The 24,760-nt window shown below is 45.0% G+C and overlaps 1 protein-coding gene across 12 annotated transcripts in view; it reads right to left on the bottom strand.

The window, feature by feature from the left end:
- The window catches only part of PLEKHA2 (pleckstrin homology domain containing A2), a 73,070-nt gene that overhangs the window by 5,204 nt on the left and 43,106 nt on the right, over positions 1-24,760 (bottom strand). For 9 of the 12 annotated variants that reach the window (XM_024250716.3, XM_024250719.3, XM_024250717.3 and 6 more), the window contains 7 exons: positions 22,506-22,603; positions 17,723-17,863; positions 16,406-16,552; positions 16,014-16,082; positions 15,350-15,420; positions 11,301-11,364; positions 41-118 (listed from right to left, as the gene is read on the bottom strand). In XM_024250716.3, the coding sequence (XP_024106484.2) occupies positions 41-118; positions 11,301-11,364; positions 15,350-15,420; positions 16,014-16,082; positions 16,406-16,552; positions 17,723-17,863; positions 22,506-22,603 (668 nt within the window). 12 annotated transcript variants of the gene reach the window in all.

Here is a 24,760-nt window from a genome sequence, read left to right as displayed (position 1 = left end):
CTCTGAGTTGACAATGTGCAACAGAAAGGAAGTGACTTACTCTGGGGTGGCACTTGAGGGCCTGGACAGCTGCCCCAATCTCCTTAATCCAGCTGTGCATGTCTTCTGGACTGTCCGCCTGCAAAACATCCATGGCTGTTACCAAAAAATTTTAGGCACTATGATTTCAGCTTCCAAGTCTCTGACTCAATATTAAGTTTATAAAATTACACCATTAGGGGTGGAAAGCATCTCAGAAATCATCTAGTCCAGTAGCTTTCAGACTTTTAAGGACATGTTTCCCTGCAATATCTTATTTGACACCCAATAAATAAAACCGCTCAAAGTGGAGCTGCTCTGAAATGAGGCACAGGCTATGAGGAAGGGGAAAGTTTAAGACCCCATCCCCTGCTGAAGTCCGTCACCCCCTCCAGAAAACAACTGATCCAGTCTAGCCTCCTAGTTTTACAAAAAAGGAAAATGAGGCCCAGAAAGCCAAAGCCCAAGGTTTATGGCTGGTAGAGATTCGAGTTCTCCTCACTCTCAACATAGTTGCCCTTCCACTGTAACTATCTGAACAGAATAATCCCACTTTCAATTCCAGCCCTATTAAAGCCAAATCCCACTGTAAATCCTCTAAGATATGTATTGCCTTTGGAAATGGGGCTTTTCTCAGAATACAAGCTACTGGGTCTGCTTTGAAATTTACAAGGAACTCAAATAACTCAACAACAACAACAAAACTATAAATCATCCCATTAAAAAGTGTAGGCCAAGTGCAGTGGCCCATGCTTGTAATCTCAGCACTTGGGAGGCCGAGGCGGGCGGATTGCCTGAGGTCAGGAGTTCGCGACCAGCCTGGGCAACATGGTGAAACCCCATCTCTACTAAAATACAAAAAATTAGCTAGGAGTGATGGCGTGCGCCTGTAGTCCCAGCTATTTGGGAGGCTGAGGCAGGAGAATTGCTTGAACCCGGGAGGCGGAGGTTGCAGTGAGCCGAGATCACACCACTGCACTCCAGTCTGGGTGACAGAGTGAGACTCTGTCTCAAAAAAAAAAAAAGAAAAAAAAAAGTGAGCAAAGGACATGAATAGTTTTCAAAACAAGACATACAAGTGGCCAACAAGCATATGAAAAAATGTTCAATATCCCTAATCATTGGAGAAATGCAAATTAAAATCATCTGATACCAGTCAGAATAGCTATTATTAGGACAAAAAACAGATTCTGGCAAGGATGTGGGGAAAAGGGACCGCTTATACACCGCTGAAAGGCATGTAAATTAGTACAACCTTTATGGAAAGGAGTAGAGAGATTTCTCAAAGAACTAAAAATAGAACTACCATTCAGCTCAGCAATCCCAATAGCGGGTGTCTCTCCAAAGGAAATGAAATCATTATATCTTCACATGTGCCCCCAAACCTAAAATAAAGCTTTAAAAATTTTTTAAAGAAACCATTATATCAAAAAGATACCTGCACCCTTGTGTTTATTGCAGCACTATTCACACACAATAGTAAGGTCATGGAACCAACCTAAGTGCCCATCAACAGAGGACTGGATAAAGAAAATGTGATGTCCATATGTATAATGGAATACTACTCATCTATAAAAATGAATGAAATCGTGTCTTTTGCAGAAATATAGATGAAACTATTATCTTAAGTGAAACAACTGAGACACAGAAAGTCAAATACCACATATTCTCACTTATAACTGGGAGCTAAATAATGTGTACACATGGACACAGGGTGTGAAATAATTGTCACTGGAGACATGGAAGGGTGGGAGGGTGGGAGGTGGGTGAGGGATGAGAAATTACTTGATGGGTACAATGCACAATACTCAGGTGATGGTTACAGCAAAAGCCCAGACTTCACCAAAAGGCAATATATTCATGTAACAAAACCACACTTGTACCCCTTAAATTTATACAAAAAAAAGAGTTGCGACTTTGCTATTATGAATAAAACTTTTAAAAAAATTTAAACAGTTGTGGGACTTGGAGCACCAAGCTTCACAGTATAAGGATGAAGCCGAGTTACTTACGTATTTCCTCCCAGAAACAACCTATAAACCCCAGAAGGGGGCAGCAGCGGCTCTATGAAAAAAGGGAGGAAACTCCAGCAGCCTCGCTACTGCAGGTGGAGCCTGTCAGTGCCCTCCAGCTTTATAGGGGTTGAGTTCAAGCGAACAGAGCAAACGCTGGCTGAGGGCCCCACCCGGTGTTACATGCTGCACCAGGTGCCAGACACAGTGATGGGACCAGGCGGAATCTCCAGAAATATGCATGTTAGCCTTCCTCTGTCTCCAGCATCATCCCCTAACAGTCCCACCAAAACACACACGCGTGCATTGGTGTGCACGTGCAGATGCATGTGCCACCACCACACACTAGCCCCCAAAGGTCTCCACATCCCCCCTCATCCCCCCATCCCCAAAGTGACTCCTCCTCTTTGCATTCTATCAGGAAAAGACATGACCAGTAAAACAAAAATTCTCAAACCTGCATCCCTACCCCTTCCTGTCACCCCAAAACAAACCCTCCTTGGTTAGATGTGTGTACCTACAAGGGAAACCGTTCAGGTCCTGGTGCACGAGGGCAAAAACGGTGTTGTGACAAGTGCCCAAAGTGAACACCTCTCCAACGTGTGCTCTGCCTGCAAACTTACTAGCGCTCTCTCCCCGCTTGACTTTTTCCAGTTATTTGACAATCTGGTGGTTTCCCAAGAAAAAGACAAACCCATCCTTTGTCCAAAAAGATCACCAGGATAAGGACTCCAAGATCCTTCCAGAAGGTTCTTTACAAATAGCAGGGCTGGCCTGTTCCACAAGCTTAATTATTGAGGGAATTAAATGACCTCAATTAGGAAAAACTGTTGAAACAGGGCCGAACGCACAGAATGGGCTCTGTAAGTAGCAGATATTATTGTTGTTTTCACTGGTATTATATGATATGCGACAAAAAAATGAAGCCTTAAACGCCACCATTTACAGTTAAGTGCATTGCCCTCTCCATAATAAGACCTTTTCTCAGTTTCCTCATCCTCAAACTGCAGCTAATTCCTACCTCAAAGATCAACTCATCAAGATCAAATAAGATCTGTATTTGGAGGTTAAAAAAAAAGGTTATTTTGAATTTGAATGAGATGGAGGTCATCATCCATTAGGAGAAAAGCATCTATTAAGAAATTTTCCTCCTAGGGAAACAAAAGATGATTTGATAGGAGGCATATGAGCTGAGGGAGAAAGTCTCCTATGTCACATAGAAGATCTGACATTTTCATTAAACAGACAGGAACATCCCCAGGATGACCATCCAATAATCAGTTTCCAGGGGTGTTAAGCTATCTCCATGCTCCTTCCAGCAGTCTACTGATATGCTCCCCACCATGTCAAATGCTTCCCCCACAGGCCACAGGCCACCTGCCTGACTGCGCTTTGAAGTACTGCCTCCCCACAAACTCCTTCTCCAGGAACTGTCACACAGGAAGCCCAAGTGTCTTCACCCAGCCTCTGCTTAGCAAGAAATCACAGAATCACAGAAAACTAGGAATATCCTGATTTAGATGGGCACTCAAGTACAAGAATCAAAATACCACTATTATTCTTGGATGACTACCTAATACAATTTGTTATTTTTTCCCCGTTTTCCTTTTTGCAAATAATAAGGGCTCATTAAAGACAATATAGAAAATAAATGTAGAAAAATAAAAAATTAAAATCGGCTGGATACTGTGGTTCAAGCCTGTAATCCCACAATGTTAGGAGGCTAAAGTTTAGAATGTGGGAAGATGGCTTAAGCCCAGGAGTTCGAGACCAGCATGAGCAACAGAGCAAGACCTCTTCTCCCTAACCTTTGCAAAAAAAAAAAAAAAAAAAAGGAAATAACAAGAAAAAATAAAATAAAATCACTTTTAAGCCTCACAAAATTCTAAAATAACAATTGAGAGTAAATCCAGTCTTTCTGCTATTCATTTCTGTTTTCCAAAATACAAAGATACATTGTATCTTGATTTTTTTTTTCAGTTAATAATAGAAGGATTTTTCCATGTTACCAGACTTCTTTGTAAACATTTTCAGGGGATCCAAGTAGATATACTATGGTTCACTCATCTAGTCCTCTAAAACAGTAGTCGTCAACCTTTTCGGCATACGGATCGGTTTTGTGGAAGACAATTTTTCCATGAACTTGGAAGGGTAAAGGGAGAGGGATGACGGGTGGTTTCGGGATGAAACTGTTCCACCTCAGATCATCAGGCATTATATTCTCATAGGAAGCGCACAACCTAGATCCCTCACATGCACAGTTCACAATAGGGTTTGCAGTCCTATGAGAATTTAATGCCGCTGCTGATCCGACAGGAGGTGGAACTCAGGCGATAATGTTTGCTCTCCCACTGCTCACCTCCTCCTGTGCAGTCGGGTTCCTAACAGGCCATGGACCAGTACCAGTCCACAGCTCAGGGGTTGGGGATCCCTGCTCTGAAATATATTTTGAATATTCCCTATCCTCCTCATATGAATAACGCTGCTACTCACATCTTTGGGGATAAAGCTTTTTTCATATTTAGGAATATTTAGGAATCCTCAGCTCCCAAGGCAATTACTAAATTAAAGAATTCACACCCTTTTAAATCTCTTCTTACATCTGGCCAGAGAGATTTCTGGCCAATAATATAGATTTCATTTGCCAACATTTTTGTTACATGCACCCTTGCTAGAATTAAATATTATAATTTTTTAAATCTTTGCTAATATGATAGGTAAAATAATTAAATCTCTTTCTTAAAACATGTAGTAATTTAGTGAAGATGGAAACTGTTCACTAGTTATATTTCTTCCCTAATTCTCTAATTCCTTCTTAAGAACATTTTTCGGTCAGATAACCTAGATAGTAACTCAGCCATGAAGATAAATGCTACCCCCTAATAAATGTTATTTTAAAATGCTGCTCAAAAAGAAAATCAGATATTGCAATTAATTCCATATGAGAAGAAACAATATTATTTTATTGAGATCACAATTACAATCTTTTATTTTTATTTTTTAATTTTTTTTTGGAGCAGGATATCCTGGCCTCAAGCAATCCTCCTGCCTCAGCCTCCCAAAGTGCTGGGATTACAGGCATGAGCCACCAGGCCTGGCCTATAATCTCTCCTAGTAGTTTTAAGAAGCGGGATTCATGAGAAACAAAAACTCAATGAAACTCCAAAATTGTATGCAAAAATTATGGTTATGTACATATCTATTTTTATGGAAAACCTGTGCTTAGCTTTCATCAAAATCGTAAAACCACATCACAAAGTAGCTTCATGAACCAGAGATTTAAAAAAAAAACGTAGCTGAAGTCTACCTACCCATGACGAATTACCATGAGACGAAAAACATACTTTAAACTCAGTAAAACAAAAGAGGAAGTGCCAAGGTCATAGCTTCATCTCTTCCTGGTGTGCTTATGTGTGTGCACCTGTTTCTGGTGCTTGGTTCAAAAGAAAAAGTAGGGTTTCTGTCCTTGAGGGCAGTTTTTGAGATGAGTAGGACAGACAGTATTAAAATGAATCGTTGCAGCCTGCAGTTTTATTGCAGTCCAGTGAGCTTCTATTGACTAACATAAGCCCAGCACTGTAATAGATACAATGGTTTGAAGCAATGAATTCTAGAGGCCATAAAGGCTTCCATATCTACTCTGGTTACTGCCATTGCCACTATCCAAAATTTTTAGGCAACTCCTCCTTCATTCTGTTCTCCACCTCTGCAGCCCTCCTTTCCCAAGAACTAATGCCATCTCTAGACACAGCCCTGCCACATATGATTGTGTAGATTGCACACTACATAGTTCTAGGTGACATCATTCACCCTATAGTCTAAATTAAACAGTAAGTATCCAAAGAGCTCTAATGCAACACTCTGCAACTCACTTGAGTCCACTTATTGCTACTCTTGTCCTGACATAGCACCCTAGTTCTAACAACTGGGCTTATGCCAAGCTAAGACCAGTTTGCACCACATTTCTCATTTCGAGTAACTAATTTCCCTCTTGATAAACTGCCTAATTCCCTTGACCTTCTATGAATGGGAAATGGGGAAATGGTGACCTCTGCTTGCCTGGTAGCTCAAGAATTGAAATGTGATTTTGAACTTTTGCCCAGAACTGAGAACTGTTTACCTGCTGACAAGCTTGCTGAAATCACTGGCCTTTCTACCTGCTTAGATACCTGGTTATTTCCAGATCTTGGATTTTTGGTCACCATGGTCCATTTGCCAAGACACCCGATTACCCCAAGTTGGTCTTCTGCAATAGAGTCAGACTTCCCTGGCTGTCTGTGACCACACCCTCTATATCATGGGTTCTGGACCAGGCTGCTCTTATTTTTTTCTTTTCTTTTGGTTTACTTTTGCTTGTTTTTAGAGACAGGGGTCTCACTGGGTTGCTCAGGCTGGTGTCGCACTCCTCGGCTCCAACAGTCCTTCCACTTTGGCCTCCCAAAGTGCTGGGATTAGAGGTGTGAGCCACTGCACCCAGCCTGGACCAGGCTGCTTGCAAACAACCCAAGTTGGCAAGTCTTGCTCCAGCACCTGGTGCTTCCCAGTTGGTTCCATAATTCACTGGATTTATTATGATCTTGCACAAATAATTTGCCTTCAAAGCCTTCTTTTTCCTGTGTGTAAACTGGAGATAATTTCAGAGACGGCTGAGATTTAACTGATAAACTTATACTACTTATAGTACTTATACTACCAAGTGATTAACTTACACTACCTGTAAGTTGTTTAGCACTATGCCTGGGACATCTAGGTGTCCAAAAAATGGTAGCTTTTTATTAACAGAAAAGACTACTACAGTGTGAAAAATCACAGCGTACAAATTATACATAAATATGACATCTGAGTTAAACAGTTAAACGACCAATACCTAAGTGGTTAGAATCTAACCCAAGTCTTTCTCTTCCGTTTAGGGAGTCTTCTCCACCATGATCTGCCCTGCTCTTGGGTCTAGCTCTCTTAGATACTCAAGATGAACGGTTCTTTCTGGCAGATTTACTGAGCATAACCTTGGGGAGCAGGTCAGAAGGACACTTTGGCATGGTGGGTAAAACTGCCAGCACCTTAGCACCAAGCTCTACCAGTAGTCATATTCTTTCACCTTTTGTGTAAAACACAATTTTTATTATTTATTTATTTAATTTTTTGAGACAGAGTCTCACTCTGTCTCCCAGGCTGGAGTGCAGTGGTGTGATCTCGGCTCACTGCAACCTCCGCCTCCTGGGTTCAAGCGATTCTCCTGCCTCAGCCTACCGAGTAGCTGGGATTACAGGTGTGTACCACCACACCCCGCTAATTTTTGTATTTTTAATAGAGACAAGGTTTCACTATGTTGGCCAGGCTGATCTCGAACTCCTGACCTCAGGTGATCCCCCGCCTTGGCCTCCCAAAGTCCCAGGATTACAGGCGTGAGCCACCATGCCTGGCCTAAAACACAATTTTTACTTAGAACAAATGACTGACATACAAACTGTCAGTCAAACTTATTCCGAGTTAGGTATCTGGTAGATTTTTATCCCCAAAATGAGTAAGCTTTGAGCTTTCAAAGCAAAAACTAGAATTTCAAAAAAACTTCTGGCTACCTCCATGAGCTTAATAGTTTTCAACACTTAAAGACTGTTAATGATATTAGTGGTGATATCTTAATGATGTGATTTCGGAGAGTACATAATAAAATGCGTCAACATTTTGCATATCTGCATACCTCAGTGAGACCATTATTTTCCAAATGACCAATGCATACTGTTAAAAACCATGCATGGCTAAAAAGTATCTATTCAAAGTGCAAAACTGACCAATGGATTTTAATGTAAGAGTATAAAAATTTCTTGATATGGTTTCAGATTGTACATTGCACCTAAACATTAAGAAATTAACATTTGTCAAGTTTTGGTATAGGATCAAAGAACATACACAATTATCTAAAAAGGCTATTAAAATATTCCTTTTTTCCAAATACACATCTGTGTGAGGCAAGATTTTCTCCATATTCTTCACTCAAAACAACATATGGCCACAGATAGAATGCAGAAGCAGATAGGAGAATCCTGTTGTCTTCTATGCCAGCCATTAAAGATAGATGTGCAAAACTGTAAAAACAATGCTATTCTTGCTATTTTTTAGAAATATGGTTTTTTCACAAAATCTGTTTTATTAACTTATAATAAGTTTATGATTGCTCTTTTTTTTTTTTTGAGACAGGGTCTTTGAAGGGTCTTGATTTGTCACCCAGGCCGGAGTGCAGTGGCGAGATCATAGCTCACTGCACCTTCAAACTCCAGGGCTCGAACTATCCTCCTGCCTCAGCCTCCCAAGTAGCCGGGACGACAGGTGCATCCCATGGTGCCCAGCTTTATAGTTGCTATTTTTAATGAATTGATAAATATTTTAAATGATTTTTAATCTATACTCTTCTCTTTCCACTGTTTTTGAGTTAGGTGCTGTAAACAGATTTGTCCTCCCTCTCATTTATTTATTCAGTATGACGCTAGTGTTCTCTTATCCCAGAAATGTGGGAAGCAGAAGGCAATGGAAGATGGGGTGATTAGAATCTTCTGGTAAATGTGCATACACTCATGTAGATTATCTTTGGAACATTTTTTGGTTGGGTTTCGTGTTTCCCAAATTGCTGTCTTCAGTCCAAAGCTCTCTCCTGAACTCAACCAGCACACTCACTTAACAAATATTTATTTAGTGTCAGCAACATGCCAAACAGTGTGTATCCAGTGGTCTTCATAGCACATCTCCTTGGATGTCTAGCAGGCACTGTGAACTCTGAACCACCCATGCTAACCTTGTGTTTCCTCTCAACAGCTCCTCCTCCCATGCTCCTATCACAATGACTGGTGCCATGAGCCACCCTGAGGCTCGAGCCAAACATCCGGGCATACCTGTCCTCTCTCCCTTCATCCGACCGACTCTCAAGTCCTGGAAAATATACCTTTTTAATATCTCTCAAATTTTCCACTTTTCTCCATCTACCCTCATTCAGGCTTCCTTTATCCCTCACTAAATTATTAACAACAGCCTTCAAACTGTTCTCTCTCATCCTATCTTAGCCTTTTCTCCTCTGTCCCCCACACTGCACAGGGCTGGGCAGTCCTTGACAGTATGTCATTAAAAGGGCTGAGGTTGAAGATCATTATCTCCATTTCACAGATGAGAAAACAGGCTCTGGAAGTTAAATAACTTGCCCAAGTGGTATTTTTTAATGGCAAGGCGGATCAGATCAAGCCCTTTGTTTAACCTCTAAGGGCATTAATTCTAAGGATAAAATACGAGCTCTTCAATAAGGCATATGAGGGTCCTCCGTGCCTAACTGTCCAGCCTCCTTTTGGCCCTATGCTCCTTTTATTACCAGGCTTTAAAAAAAATACCTCCTATTTCCTTTGCCTGGGCCACTTTTTCCCCCAACAGACTGAGCTTAGCTGTATCTTTCTTCAGGAACCCTCCCCTGACTCCCTAAGACTGGGTGAGGCACCTTGCTTATGGTTCACGTTTCAGTCTAATGGCAGTAGCACTTTTCACACCATTTTTTTTATTTTTGTATTCCCCTACCTGCTTCAGGGAGGACCTGTAATACATTTCGATTACTGTCACATTCTGCATTTCCTGCTGGGATCACCTGACCTCCTAAATTTTTTTCTCAATTTGCATACATTAGGTCAACTCTTTGTGCTGTCAAGTTCTTCATCACACGCCTACCATCACAGTGTCATACAGAATTGTTTCACTGTCTGCAAACTCCCCTGTGCTCCATCTCCCCCAACACTTCCTCCCCTGCGCCATGCCACAGTTTAACTGCCTATGGACTTGACGAGCTCTCTCTCTCTTGGGTTCAGGATCTGTTCTGTTTAACCTGTTGTCCCCAGCCTGAGACAAAATGCCCAGCACTCTGAGGATACTCTACAAATATCTGTTGAATGCAAGAACTACAAACTTGTAGTGCACCTACAGGTTAAACTTTGTCCCTAAGTGGCAGTGGTGCTGGTGAATTAGTAGCTCTGATGCCCATGGCATCCCTTTCCACAGCTCCAGTTCACTCCCAAGCCCCCACTCCGCTGTCTCTTCCTGGATGGTATGTGCTTGTCCAAATGGATATAGCCCCAAGATGACTAAGTTACTCAAACACCTGCCAGGCTCGGCGGAAGGAGTCATGACAGGACTCTTCCCCTTGGGGAAGGGAGGCTGCTTAACAGGGAGCAACACTCACAGCCCAGAAGAAAGGGCGGCGGGAGCTTGAAAAGCTTTAGTTGGGAAACCCCACCTTTAAACCAACCTGCTTACTTGTCAGTTTTTATTTCTGCTTTTTTTTTTTTCCTTGTTTTTTTCTTTGAGACAAAGTCTCGCTCTGTCACCCAGGCTGGAGTGCAGTGGTATGATCTCAGCTCACTGCAACCTCTGCCTCCCGGGTTCAAGCAATTCTCCTGCCTCAGTCTCCCAAGCAGCTGGGATTACAAATGCCACCACATCCAGCTAATTTTTTTGTATTTTTATAAAGACGGGGTGTCACCATGTTGACCAGGCTGGTCTCAAACTCCTGACCTCAAGTGATCCGCCCACCTCGGCCTCCCAAAGTGCTGGGATTCCAGGCGTGAGCCACCGTGCCCGGCCAAGTGTCAGTTTTAATACTAAAAGTATTAAAAGCATCACCACGAGGCTGCAAATCAAGGCACTCTCTGTGTACTGCTAGGCAGGCTGGGTTAGGACTTGGCCCTGAAAGTCTAGTCCCTGCTTGGAAATCTGCCTTTCTAGTTCCTATGACTTTAGAAGGAGTTGGGAGAACTCCAGAGCTGTGGGTGGAGGGGAGAAGCTCCTGATAAGTGAACCATCAGAGCCTGAACAATGGCTTCCTCTGTGCAGCTGGGCTCTGCACCTGGTGCCTGCACAGGGCCCTCTGTGCTTTTGTCCTTCCGCACACAGTGATGTCCACACACAGACGAGACTTATAAATACCCTCCAAAGGAGAAGTGAAATCATTGACCAGTTCTCCTTTTCTCTGCTTAGCTGGAGCCCAGCAGCTGAGAGCAACTGGTATGCACTCACATTCCTCAGTAGAGCGGCTCAACCTGCTTTCATTATTTTATGGTTGGGAAGCTTTTGGCAAACATCCTGTTTAGGATGAAATGGGACTCAGACTGACTCTCAGGGGCTAAATTTACTGCCTAGAAACTTCAAGCAAATGAAAAGAGAAAGCAAAGGAAAGGACACGGCCTATGAGGGCACCATTCACAGAAACAGAATGCCGGAGTCTTCTGGAAGGGAGCATTTTACCTGTACGTAGAAGGTCCTGGAGCTTGTTATTATTTCAAACAGGTTGTCCCTCATTAAGAGATCACTAGACAGAGAAAAAGAAAGAATGTTATGGCGTGCTGACATACACAGAGAGGACTCAGTATGTCCTAAGTTAAGACCCCAGTGCCCTCTACCATAAAAAAGGAAGATGGGTGGGGGGTGGTTCCAAGCCACCCCCCCTTCCTTCAGCTCCTGCCTTGAAAAACACTCCAGGGGTTTCCTCTAGCTTCATTTCCTAGAGGGTCTCAGGAGGCTTTGCCATCCAGATGGACCCTCCCCAGGCCCCTCTCCCACCAGCAGTTCTAACAAGCTCCTTTCCCTCCAAAACCTCCCGCCTAATATCCAACCCCACCACCACCATCTCCTACAGTTTCCTTCCTTCCTGCCTCCCTCCTTCCCTCTAAGGTGTATGAGGTGCTTTGTGGGAAGCACCGTTTCGGGTGCTTTTTTGCAGATTATTTCATCTAATCTTCACGACAGCCCCGGGGGGCACTTAAGACTCCCCCATTTTACACATGAGGAAACCCAGACCCACACTCAGAGTCAGAGCTTAAATGACTTCTCCAAGTTGCTGGAGATTTGGAACCTAGGTCTGACTCCAGAGTCTCTGCTTTATTTATTTATTTTTTTTGAGGCAGGGTCTCGCTCTGTTGCCCAGGCTGGAGTACAGTGGTGCAATCATGGCTCACTGTGGCTACGGGCACATGCCACCACTCCTGGCTAATTTTTGTATTTGTCATAGAGACAGGGTGTTTCCATATTGCTCAGGCTGGTCTTGAACCCCTGAGCTCAAGCAATCTGCCTGCCTCAGCTTCCCAAAGTCCTGGGATTACAGGCATGAGCCACTGAACCCAGTGAGCCTATGCTTTTAATTACTCCACTGCCATTGGCCTCTCCTAAGGGAGCCAACTCTCCACTCCCTAAACAGTCTCCTCCACCCATGCAGCAGCCCCATCAACCTCACTCAGCTCCTGCTCCTTGCCTCACTGTGCGGGGACCAGGAGACAAAGAGCTAAAGAGGAGGAAAGCAAGGGGAGAGGAGATGACTTCAGGGCACTCCTTTAGGGGACACTGCTGGGTGTGGGTTTTGGAAAAGAAATCCTGACTTCTGCAAGGAAGAGGGCAGGGAGTAGATGATGCTCAGTGACAAACCTCAAAGCAGCCCAAGTTATTTCCCGGTGTTAAATGCCTGCCGCGTATATCCCCAGCCACTGCGGGGAATACATAAGGAGTAAAAGATCTAATTCCTACCCAGTGAAAGAACATAAGGGCCAGGCGCAGTGGCTTACGCCTGTAATCCCAGCACTTTGGGAGGCCAAGGCAGGCAAATCACTTGAATTCTAGGCCAGCCTGGACAACATGGTGAACCTTGTCTCTATAAAAAAAAATACAAAACTGAGTCAGGTGTGGTGGCACACATTTATAGTCCCAGCTACTCGGGAGGCTGAGATGGGAGGATCACCTGAGCCTGGGAGGCAGAGGCTGCAGTGAACTGAGATTGCACTCCAGCCTGGGGGACAGAGCAAGACTCTATCTCAACAACAAATAAAAAGAACATAAGGAAGCAAAACTGTACCATCAGATGTTAGATTGTGTGTTATATGCCAAGAGTTGGAAAGGACTGATCACATGTGGGGTTGGCTTCATGAATGAGAAAGCCTGCAAGAAAATGGCAGGACCTCGGCCAGTGCCACAGGTACCCAGGCAAAGGAGTGCATGAGACCAGAGATCCATGAGCAAGAACAACAGGATAGGGGCCAGATAGACCTGGGGTGAATCCTGACTACATGTAGGGAAGAGATGTTTGAGAATGTTGTAAAAACTTGGGGAGCCTTTGTGACCCCAAGTATAAAACAGAGATAAATAAGAGGACCCCCTTGATCGGGCTGGTCACTACAAAGACCAGTTAGTTATAAGGTACAAAAGGCATCCAGCATAATGTATGTCACAGAATAGTCACTTGAAGCACATTTCACCAACTATGATTACTTTCTGAGTTTCTGAATAAAAAATGCCTCTTTCTGGCTAAAATGTCTTAACCTTTCAAATTCTACTCATGCATAGCCAGTGAAGTCACATAAACAACTACTGAGGAGGTGAAAGAAAAGCAGATGGGAAATCCCCACTCCTTTCACATCTACTTCTCAGGGTGGGAAGGGCGGGAGGGGGGTGAGGGATAAAAGACTATGCATTTGGGCACCGTGGACACTGCTGCAGATGGGTGCACCACGATCTCAGAAATCACCACTGAAGAACTTTTCCATGCAACCAAACACCACCTGTTCCCCCAAAACGATAGAAATTTTAAAAAATGTAAAAATTTATTTATTTATTTATTTGAGACAGAGTTTCACTCTTGTTGCCCAGGCTGGAGTGCAGTGGCGCGATCTTGGCTTACTGCAACCTCCGCCTCCCGGCTTCAAGCGATTCTCCTGCCTCAGTCTCCCGAGTAGCGGGGATTACAGGCACCCACCAGCACACCCGGCTAATTTTTTGTATTTTTAGTAGAGAAGGGGTTCCGCTATGTTGGCCAGGATGGTCTGGAACTCCTGGCCTCAGGTGATCCGCCCGCCTCGGCCTCCCAAAGTGCTGGGATTGGATTACAGGTGTGAGACATCACGCCTGGCCTAAAAAGATATATATATTTTTTAAAACTGCACCAGGCTACATGGTGCCTTTCAACTCAATTCAATTCACTTGAACAAATATTCATTGATTATCAAGATGTCCTAAATCCCTGGACTGGGTTCCAGGGAGGCCAAGCAGTCTAACAGGCATAGAAGCTGCAGAGCCCTAAGGACCTTCCTTCCCTGCTAGTCCCTGACTTCTTTAACTCAGTTTAGTGTGACTCTGGCAGAGTTAGAGAGTTAGGGAAAGTTCAAGGCATTCTTAGGATTTAACCGTAAGTTCCTTATGGTTCTCTAAGCTTCCCCCATGTGCCCAGGTGGTCTCACATCTGCAAGGGCCCTCCAGGGTCAGGTACAATCAAGGATCTCATCATGCCCAATCTTTCCTCTGCCTACTTCTAGAGCCACACTTCTGGAATTTCCATCTATAGCTACTTTCGTGAATTATAAATAGTCACTGGGAACCTCCCCAGTCTTCTGTACTCTGCAACTGCCATTTGCAAGACTGAGGAGAGTGCTTCTGTCTCTGCCTCCTTGGGTCACACAGCATGTTGTTTTCATGCAAGACTGTTTGTGCCTTCATGGGAAAAGAGTTGGCCTGCTGTGAACAGCTTTCCTGATGATATCTGAGGGTTCTGCTTGCACAAGCCATGAGACAGAGGGACACAAACACCCAGTCTCTAAAGACTGCAGATTGGTGGCCAGAAAAAGGGTTTTTGGATGCCCCAATACCCTTAGGGTCTCTAAAAGTTTAGTTCTATAGGCATCTGTATTTGGTGTTGGACCTAGGAGATCCCTTGCCAGGTCCCAAACTCATCCTACGCAAAGTGGCACTTGGAAGGTAACTCTTTCCTGGTGGACAGAGGAATCCCTTTGAAATACCTGTTCTTCCTTCCCAGTGGGAGTAACACAGAGATGCTATGAATCACCTTGTGTTAATGGGACATCAGGGTCAAAAGGAGGCAAAAAGGAATAAGAAGGTCAGAGAAGAGGCACTAGTACAGTGATCTGACCAGAAGCACTGAGTTGAATGACCTAGAGGCATGGTCTCTCCTCTGAGCCTGTGTTCTGCTAGGGATTGAGCATCTAATCCTAATGCCTGAGAAGCTTCGGAGCCCCACTCTTTGTTTCTATATCCTTTCTTTTTGCCCACCAGAAACTATTACGGAGGCCTATCTGCTTAGGAGCCAGAGTAAGGTATGGGAAGAGGGCAAGTGTGCCCAGGGCAGTCTCCTCCCTGTGTTAGCTTGGATGCAGTGAGTCAGCCACAAGGTGTTAGGCTCCTGTGCCTGGCTCTTGGAAGAAGATGACTCTTGCATAGAGTCTCTGAAGGGTAGTAAAGGGAGATTTAAGAGGACAAATGGAGGTTTGGATCAGAAGAGAAAAAGCAGACACAATTACCCAGACTTGACCAGACATTCATGGGTCTTGAGAACATCCTTAAGAAATATAGTGCGCAGTGGTTCTCGGTCCTGGTGGAAGGAACAGAAAGACAGGTAAGTGAGGCTGTCTGTGTCATCTCACGACCTAGACCAGCTGACCAATACCCCTTTCTCAGAGATGGCTGGCTGAAATCAGGTTGACAAATAACCTGGTCTCAAAATAATCAGCAAGAGAAAAAAAAATCTGGCTGGACAGAGTGGCTCATGCCTGTAATACCAGGACTTTGGAAGGCCAAGGCCGGAGGACTGCTTGAGGCCAGGAGTTCAAGACCAGCCTGGGCAACATAGTGAAACCCTGTCTCTACAAAAAATCCACCACTGTGCTCCAGCCGGGGTGACAGGAGACAGAGAAAGACCCTGTCTCCAAAAACAAGAAAAAAGACAAAAAAATCTAAGAAGATACTGTGTAGCTGTGACTCTGACCACACAGCAGCTCACTGCAGAGAGGACACTTTACTGTCACTGTAAAGATGTGTGCACAGAATGGATGGAGATAAGACAGAGGCGCCTTTGAAGTCTTTGTGTGCCCACATCTCCACTCATGCATGCTCTCCTGTGGGTGTGCCTCTGTGCACCTCTTAGTTTCCATGACCTCTCAGAAGGGCAGCAAAGCTACTACAAACCTGCTCACACTTGAAGTAGCAGATGGTAAAGTCATCAAGTGCAAAGAAGCGACGTTTCCAGCTCTTCCGCTGTAATAAAAAAATAAAAGGCAGAACATTAGCGAGAGGTGCCCAGCATTGTGGAGGGTGTACTCATGCTAAGCTCCCAGGGACCCAGCCCCATGGAAGTCCGGCTCCCACATTCAGCAGGGGCAAGGGCTTCTTCATATCAGGGGCGACACCTCTGACAGGTGGGGGCCAATGGTCAGTCCCAAAATCTCACCCTCAAAGGTGGAGGCTCCATGGAAGACTGAGGCACCTCCTGTCAATCCCCTCTCACCTCTGCTATGTCTACAGCCACTGGCTCTGAGAAGTCACCAGAACCCCAGTTCAGCCCCTGTGCTGACACTCACCACATTCCCTTGCTTCACGCAGTAACCACTCTTAATGAGGGGAGGCCCGGTGGAAGCACGGCAGCCTGATGTGGGGATGTAACTCTGAGACCTTCGAAGGATGGTGTGGGACCCAGGCTCACTCCCTTCCTGCGCATCCCCACCGTTCTGCAAGGAAACAGTGTCAGGATCAGCGCCTCCCTCCCTCTATGCAGCCACAGCCCCACCTACCTCCCTCTGCCTGAATCTCTGGCCTCTTTGCCCTAAGTCAAAGAAGAAATAAATGGTGGGCACAGTGGCTCACGCCTGTAATCCCAGCACTTTGGGAGGCCAAGACAGGAGGATCGCTTGAGCCCAGGAGTTCTAGACCAGACTGGGCAACACAGTGAGACCCAGACTTCACAAAAAAATTAAAAATTGTTTAAAAATTTTTGTTTAATTTTGGTTTTAAAATTTAAAAATTAAAAAAAAAGAATTACCCAGGCGTGTAGTCCCAGCTACTCAGGAAGCAGAGGTGGGAGGATGTAGACTCAGGAGTCTACGCTGAAGTGAGCCATGATTGCACCACCGCACTTCAGTCTGGGCAACAGAGCGAGACCCTGTCTCTAAAAAAATTAAATAACAACAGGGCAAAACCCCATCTCCAACAAAAAATACAAAAAAGATTAGCCAGGCGTGGTGACACATGCCTGTGGTCCCAGATGAGGTGGGAGGATCACTTGAGCCTGGGAAGGCTGAGGTAGGAGGATTGCATGAGCCTAGGAGGCGGAGGCTGCACTGAGCTGTGATTATGTGTATCTGCACTTCAGGCTGGGTGACAGAGGGACACCCCATCTCAAAAAAAAAAAAAAAAAAAAAACTTAAATAAATATAAATAATTAAAACAGGAAAATAAACCTTTCCTTTGCTCTGTCGTGCACTCTACTGGGTACTTTCACAGAACCAGCATCAGGGAGGTTGGGCCAACCCAGGAGAAAGGGAAGGATAGAGAATGTGAACCGGGAGGGACACCAGGCTGGTTTCCAGCCTTGTTTGCCGTCCTCTGTCCCATTTCCTATGGGTTTCACAAACTCTCATCTTCTGCGTCTCCTGCGTCCAGCACAGAACTGCACAGGCCACACGGCTTCAAGACGCAGCGGCCTCCACTTCCACACTGCTGTCACTAACACCCATGAATGGGGATGTAACATGCTGCACTTCCCTGATGGCTCCGCTGGCACCAGCTGCCCCCAACTCCCACCCTCCTCTTCCCCAGTACAGTGCTCCGAGCACATCATGGGCACACCATGGACACTTCTACACCCCCACTCCCCCCGCAGCCCCAGTCAGGCCCCTCACCTGGCTGATGGGTGTGTGGACCACCACCCCTCCAATGATCTCCGTCTTATAGGCCACCTGTGGCTTCTTCTCCAGGGCTGGAGGAGCTGCTAAGCTCTTGAGAACTTCAGTGGTCATGGGTAGGCCCCCACCTTTGGGAACCTAGGGAGAGCGGCAGCAACAGTCAATGGGGAACAGAACGTTTAGGAAACACGGGGAGCCCAAAACAGAATGGGGCTGCTGTGAGAAAAGCTAATGTGCCAAATTCAGTCAGACTTGCGTGTCCTCCCCAGGCCTTCCACAGTCCAAATCTGAATATGAGCGTCTCAGCCAGCAACACCCTCCCCCTACACAGATACGAACTGACTCCAGGAATTTCTTGAGCGCCTACATATGAGCCAGCCCTTCCCTGGCTAGAAACCAAAGATAAAGTGTCAAGCAAAACACACGTGGGTCCCCACTTTCACGGCACTTACATGCTAGTAGGGGGAATGAGAAAAAAATACGTAAAACAGAGTAATTACAAACGGTGGTGAGTGGCACAAAGAAGATCAAGGGAGCTGAGGCAGCACACAGCAGGGGACCTGCTGGAAACGGAGTAGGCAGGGAGGTCTCCAGAGGAGAAGGCAGGGAGACACTCAAATGGCAACCTGGAGGGTAAGCAGGAGACAGGGGCCAGGTCCAGGGCCTCACACCTGTAACCCCAGCACTTTGGGAGGCCAAGGCAGGAGGGTCACTTGAGCTCAGGAGTTCAAGACCAGCCTGGGGAACATAGTGAGATCCCGTCTTTATTAAAAATGAAAAAAAAAATTAGCCAGGTGTGGTAGCACATAGCTGCTCAACAGGCCAAGGTAGGAGAATCTCTTGAGCCCAGGAGTTGGAGGCTGAAGTGAGCTATAATCACACCACTGTACTCCAGGCTAGGCAACAGAAACCCTGTCTCGAAAAAAATAAAAAATAAAAAACTAAACAAAAGGAACCAGGAACATGAAGCTGGGAGAAGGCATTCTGGGCAGATGGAATAGGTAAAAATGCGTGCATGCCTTTGTAGAGACAGAACAAGGGGTCCATGAAGTCTGGAGCCAGAAGACGTGTGGTATAACCCTTCGTCTCTCACGAACCACCTGAGCGACTTTGGCAACCATCAAACCTCTCTAGGCCTAAACCGTCTCGTGCATAAAATGAAAAGAGGAATAATACTTATCATAACCATTGTTGTGGTTATCAAATGATAGAGTATATTAAATGCTTTAGAAACACAACTAAAAAGAAAAACATATTACAAAATATTTTAATTAAGGCTTCCCAGGTGGTACTAATAATTATACACAGAGCCCTTTTGGAAGAATGAGCTATCTTTGCTCTTCCTTGACAGAGCTGTGGTACCACAGCTGATCAAATCATCATAAAATTTTCATTGTTAGTTGGAAATCACAGGCCAGAAGTTGCAAATTGGTGGCCCACCCACTGACTTTGCCCAGACAATGTTTTGTTAGTCACATGCAGTGTTTTTTAAAATCTGCGTGTAAGTTTTGGGATATTTCACAGAAAAATCCAGATTTTCAGCTATGCAGCAGTTCCCTTTTGGATAGAAAATACATTCTGTGTTTGCACAGTCCCTACCATTCTCCCCAGCAGAACGGGAGAGGCCAGGGGTCAAATGTCACTTATCCTCATTCTTGTTGCCATGTTTCTTTCTCCTTGTCCACTTCACTCATTTATACTAGAGTCTGAAATGCTGAGGAAATCTTTCTTTTGGTTAGAAAGAAAAAAAAAAAAAAAAAAAAAAGAGGTCCAGAACAGTTGAGTCATTTACCCAAAGCCAGGATTAACAGCTGAATGTCGGCCAGGTGCGGTGGCTCATGCCTATATTCCCAGCACTTTGAGAGGCCGAGGCGGGTGGATCACCTGAGGTTGGGAGTTCGAGACTAGCCTGACCAACATAGTGAAATTCCGTCTCTACTAAAAATACAAAAATTAGCTGGGCGTAGTGGCGGGCGCCTGTAACCCCAGCTACTCAGGAGGCTGAGGCAGGAGAATCACTTGAACCCAGGAAGCAGAGGTTGCAGTGAGCTGAGATCGCACCGTTGCACTCCAGCCTGGGCTACAGAGTGAGACTCCGTTTCAAAACAGAAACAAAAAAACAGCTGAATGTCTACTAAACTCTGACTTCCCACCAGTGCCCCAGCATCACAATGCCCCACCTTCGGGAGAATGCAACACCCTACGTCTATCTGCCGGGACGTCACTGGGACTTTGAGAGAAAAGCTAAGGTCCTCTCCCACTTCTACAGCTTTCAGTCAGAAAGACCTAAGGATCCAGAGCTCAGAGCTATATGAGAGCCCTGTCATTTGGTGTCTGTTCAAAACAATAAGAGCACCCTGATTATGCTGGGCCCCCACAAAGATGACGAGACCTTCTCTTCCTGAACTGCACACTCAGTTTACATAGACAAGGATGTCCTCTGCCCCCTCCCTACCCCTCCAAATCAGGCCAGAAATTCCGCCTTCTATTTTCCTTCTGGCTGAGAGATACCAGCAGTTACAGTTTCTTTGGGCCTCCACTCAGTGCCAGGCAATGCACTGATAAGCTCTTTGCTGCATTATCACTAATCTTATCAACCAGGCATGATTTTCTCCACTTTATAGATGAGGTCAACTCAAGCTCATTAAAATTAAGTGATTTGGCTTTAGGACTGCCTGACTCCTTGTTGCTACATGTCACGACCTACCTAAGCTACTCTTTCTCACTTTCTGTGAGTTCTGTTATTACGTAACCACTTTTTAGGGATGTTGATTTTTAGTTGATATTTAGTGATTAAAATCACCATGGAACTGCAGAAAATTCCCCTAAATGACCCAGATGAATTCCTGAAACCCAGCAAAGAAGGAGGGAAGTAACTTTTTTTTTTTTTTTTTTTTTTGAGATGGAGTCTCGCTCTGTCGCCCAGGCTGGAGTGCAGTGGCGCAATCTCGGTTCACTGCAACCTCCACCTCCTGGGTTCAAGTGATTCTCCTGCCTCAGCCTCCCAAGTAGCTGGGATTACAGGTGCATGCCAACATGCCCGGCTAGTTTTTATATTTTTAGTAGAGACGGGGTTTCACCATGTTAGCCAGGCTGGTCTCGAACTCCTGACCTCGTGATCTGCCCACCTCGGCCTCCCAAAGTGCTGGGATTACAGGCGTGAGCCACCGCGCCTGGCTAGAAAGTCTTTTTAGAGTTCCCAGTGGCCAGAAAAGGAGGCACAGAAGCTTGATTGCTATGTTTCCTCTCAAAATCCCGAAGAACACTGTTTGTCAGCACTTATGCTCCGGTGTCATGCACTGCTTCAGATCAACATGCAGAGCCTTTCCAAAGCTGCTTACACTACCTGAGACTTCTTTAAGAGATGGGGTTTCACTCTGTTGCCTAGGCTGAAGTACAGTGGTGCGATCATAACTCCCTGCAGCCTCAAACTTCTGGGCTCAAGTGATCCTCCTGCCTCAGCCTCCTGAGTAGCTGGGAATACAGGTGTAAGCCACCAGGACTCACTAATTTTTTTATTTTTTTTGAGGTGGAGTTTCACTCTTGTCGCCCAGGCTGGAATGCAATGGCACGATCTCGGCTCACTGCAACCTCTGCCTCCCAGGTTCAAGTGATTCTTCTGCCTCAGCCTCCTGAGTAGATGGGACTACAGGTGTGTGCCACCACACCCGGCTAATTTTGTATTTTTAGTAGAGACGGGGTTTCACCATGTTGGCCAGGCTGGTCTCGAATTCCTGGCCTCAGGTGATCCACACACCTTGGCCTCCCAAAGTGCTGGAATTACAAGCGTGAGCCACTGCACCCAGCCATCCATCCTCTCTCTTTTCATCACTCTCTCTTTTCACGGGTTTACCAACGTGTATCAGAATAAGAAGCTAATCAGCAAAACTGCTTATAGGAGACTCAATTACACTCAGGTTGGGTCTAGCAACACGAATACTAGATACGTGTACAAATTTCTTCTATACAGTTGTTCACAGGAACCCTGAGAAATCTGGGAGGATAATTTGCCACAGCATGTAATAGTCACTATTGGAAGCCCCTCAAACATAAGCATTTCTGACTGTATGAAACAGAAACAAACTTTTCAGCATACAAGCCATGATCTATATAAGCCAGGAGTCTGCCTGTCTTATTGATTTAAAGTCTAGTTTTTCCCAAAACATATAGTTTTCCCTCTCCATCCTTCCTACCCTTCTTCTTTTCTTTTTCTATATTTGTAAGGAAAAAGAAAGGAATTCTTCATTAGCCAACTCAAGGAAAAAGAGCACGCTCATAGGACAGTCCATGAACTAGCTCTGTGATGCTTTTAAACAGAAGGCTTTTCCAGGACAGGGAGGCGGATGGCTTGGACTGACCCTGTAGGCAGCCTCTGAAAGTAAGAAGAGTATCCCCCAAGCTGGGAAAAAGTTCTGACTTCCCTCCCCATATGCTTTTCCCCTTACTTGACTTTTCACATTCAGCAATCCATTTTCCAATCCTACCACATTCTGAATCAGCATCCCAGAATCACCCGAAACATGACTGATCGGGAGCCCTCCCAGGAAGCACAAAGGGAACGCTCCATGAACTTCCCCTTGAACTTGATTCAAACTCAGACTCTCAGTTCAACTTGTGTTTGGTCAGCCAAGGAACAAGGAGAGGTGGGAGAGAACCGGGTACAGACTGGGCTCCTGGGAAAGTCCCCGCTGCCATCTCAGTTTTCCCCAACCCCAACAAGGCCATAGCCTGGGAAGAGGCACTTTTACTACCCCCAGAAAACAGAAGAAACCAAACTTACGGTGATCTTGCTGGCTTGGTTCAGGGCTTCAACCCAGTCCTTCATATCTTTCTGATCATTGGCTTGAAGGAAATATCTCTGAGATAGGGCATTGATAACTACAAAAGCCACAGAAAAGAAGGGAAGACATTCCCAGGTCAGAATACCAGCAACACAACAAGTCTCCACAAAGCTAAGGTGTTTGAGGGAGTGAGATGAGTGAACTCCACAAAGCAGAACAAGAAATCTCCCATGATGCTAAGTCATTTGCCTGGATATTTAGGAAGCCCCATGCCACACCTGCTCACTCTCTTTCCCACCTTTAAAAACATCCCACTGGCCACAGGAACAACACCTGACCATGTTAACAGCAGCCTCAGTGTGCTGTTCTGCAGTGATGAGGCTGCTGGTCTGCCGTCAACAAGACACAACTGTGAACCGCATTCTGGCAGTGCTAATACATTTACTGTCATCATGGTATATACAGAATTTTGGACCCATGCTTGGTCTCCTCTGGCACAACTGGTCTGGACTGGGAGAGTTGTCTGTGGTTAGGAAATAGAACAAAGCTTTCCTGAGATCAAATCTGTGACCTTGGCCTCACTCTCAACCTGTTCTTTCCTCTGAGCATTCCATTAGGTCAACAATTTACTTCCAGGTTCACTATTATTACATATATATTTTTTGAGATCTGATAACTACAAAATGTGAGAGTCATTTCTGAGCTTAGCTATGAAATTTTCAAGAAATAGAATGAGCGTACCAAAGAAGTCTGAACGAATCTGAAGTGGGGAGACAGAATCGCTCAAGGGAATACTTTATTCTCTTAGCATAAGCTTGAACTGTAGGAGGTGAGTCTCATGGGGTAGATGCAGAATTCATCCGTTCATTCACTCATTTGACAAATATTTACTGAGCACCTACTATGCACTAGGAAACATCTTTAAGTGTTGAGGATACCACGGTGACAAGGCAGAGGAATACCCCTGCCTTTGTGAAGCTTACATTCAGAACCACCCCAGATAGGCAACAGAAACTATTTGTTAGCATTTGCTCATAGCACTTAGCACAGTTGTGAGAACATAGTAGGAGCCAAGTAACTATTTATTTGATGATGGATTCACTGAATTCACTGACCACTTCCTGACTTGAGGCACCCATGCACGGTGACTCTGCTTCCTACACCATCCCCCAACATGTCACTCTTCGGGCAACTAAGACCCTCAACAGAATTCTCCTTCCTTTGTCTTATCCCCTTCCTGGCACTGCCATCTGCCTCTCCTCTGAGTCCTCCATCTTTTCTGAGCATACCATTTCTCAGCTCTAAAATAAGGTTCACAGAAACTTCTAGTGGACATTTTGCACCTGCCTTGTGGCATCAAGAAAACTGAAATGCATATGGACAATTATTAAAAGAAAAAAAATGTTCGAGATGATGGACATTGATACGGTTTGGATCTCTGTCCCAACCCAAATCTCATGTTCAATTGTAATCCTCGATGCTGGAGGTGGGGCCTGGTGGGAGGTGATTGGATCATGATGGGTTGTGGGGGCGGTTTCTCATGGTTTAACACCATCCCCTGTGCTGTCATGTCATAATAGTGAGTTCTTGTGAAATTTGGTTATTTAAAAGTGCGTAGCACCTCCCCACTCTCTTTCTTGCTTCTCCTCTGGCCCTAAAGAGCCTGCAGAACACTGAGCCAATTAAACCTCTTTTTTTTTTTGAGGTGGAGTAGAGTGCAATGGCATGAAATCAGCTCACTGCAACCTCCGCCTCCAAGGTTCAAGAGATTCTCCCGCCTTAGCCTCCCGAGTAGCTGGAATTACAGGCACCCGCCACCATGCCCAGCTAATTTTTTTGTATTTTTAGTAGAGACAGGATTTCACTATGTTGGCCAGGCTGGTCTCAAACTCCTGATCTCAGGTGATCTGCCCGCCTGGGCCTCCCAACGTGCTGGGATTATAGGTGTGAGCCACCAGGCCTGGCCAAACCTCTTCTCTTTTTAAATTACCCAGTCTCAGGTATTTCTTTACAGCAGTTCAAGAACAGACTAATACAGATATGCTAATTACTCTATATATTATATACCCCATGAATATATACAATTATTATTTGTCAATTTAAAAAATAAAACTAAAACCAAAAAAAAAGAAAGAAAACAGAAATGTTACTAGGGTCTGAACCTCTGTCCTTATGTTATTAACAACCTTTGCAGCAAGACCAGGGAAAACAATATCACTTGACACCCAGGACCGTCACTGTGATTTAAGTCACT

Source organism: Pongo abelii, chromosome 7, assembly GCF_028885655.2.
Source record: "Pongo abelii isolate AG06213 chromosome 7, NHGRI_mPonAbe1-v2.0_pri, whole genome shotgun sequence".
Taxonomy (NCBI): Eukaryota; Metazoa; Chordata; class Mammalia; order Primates; family Hominidae; genus Pongo; species Pongo abelii.
Note: the sequence above shows the minus strand (reverse complement) of the source record. Positions and strands in the feature narration are given on the sequence as shown.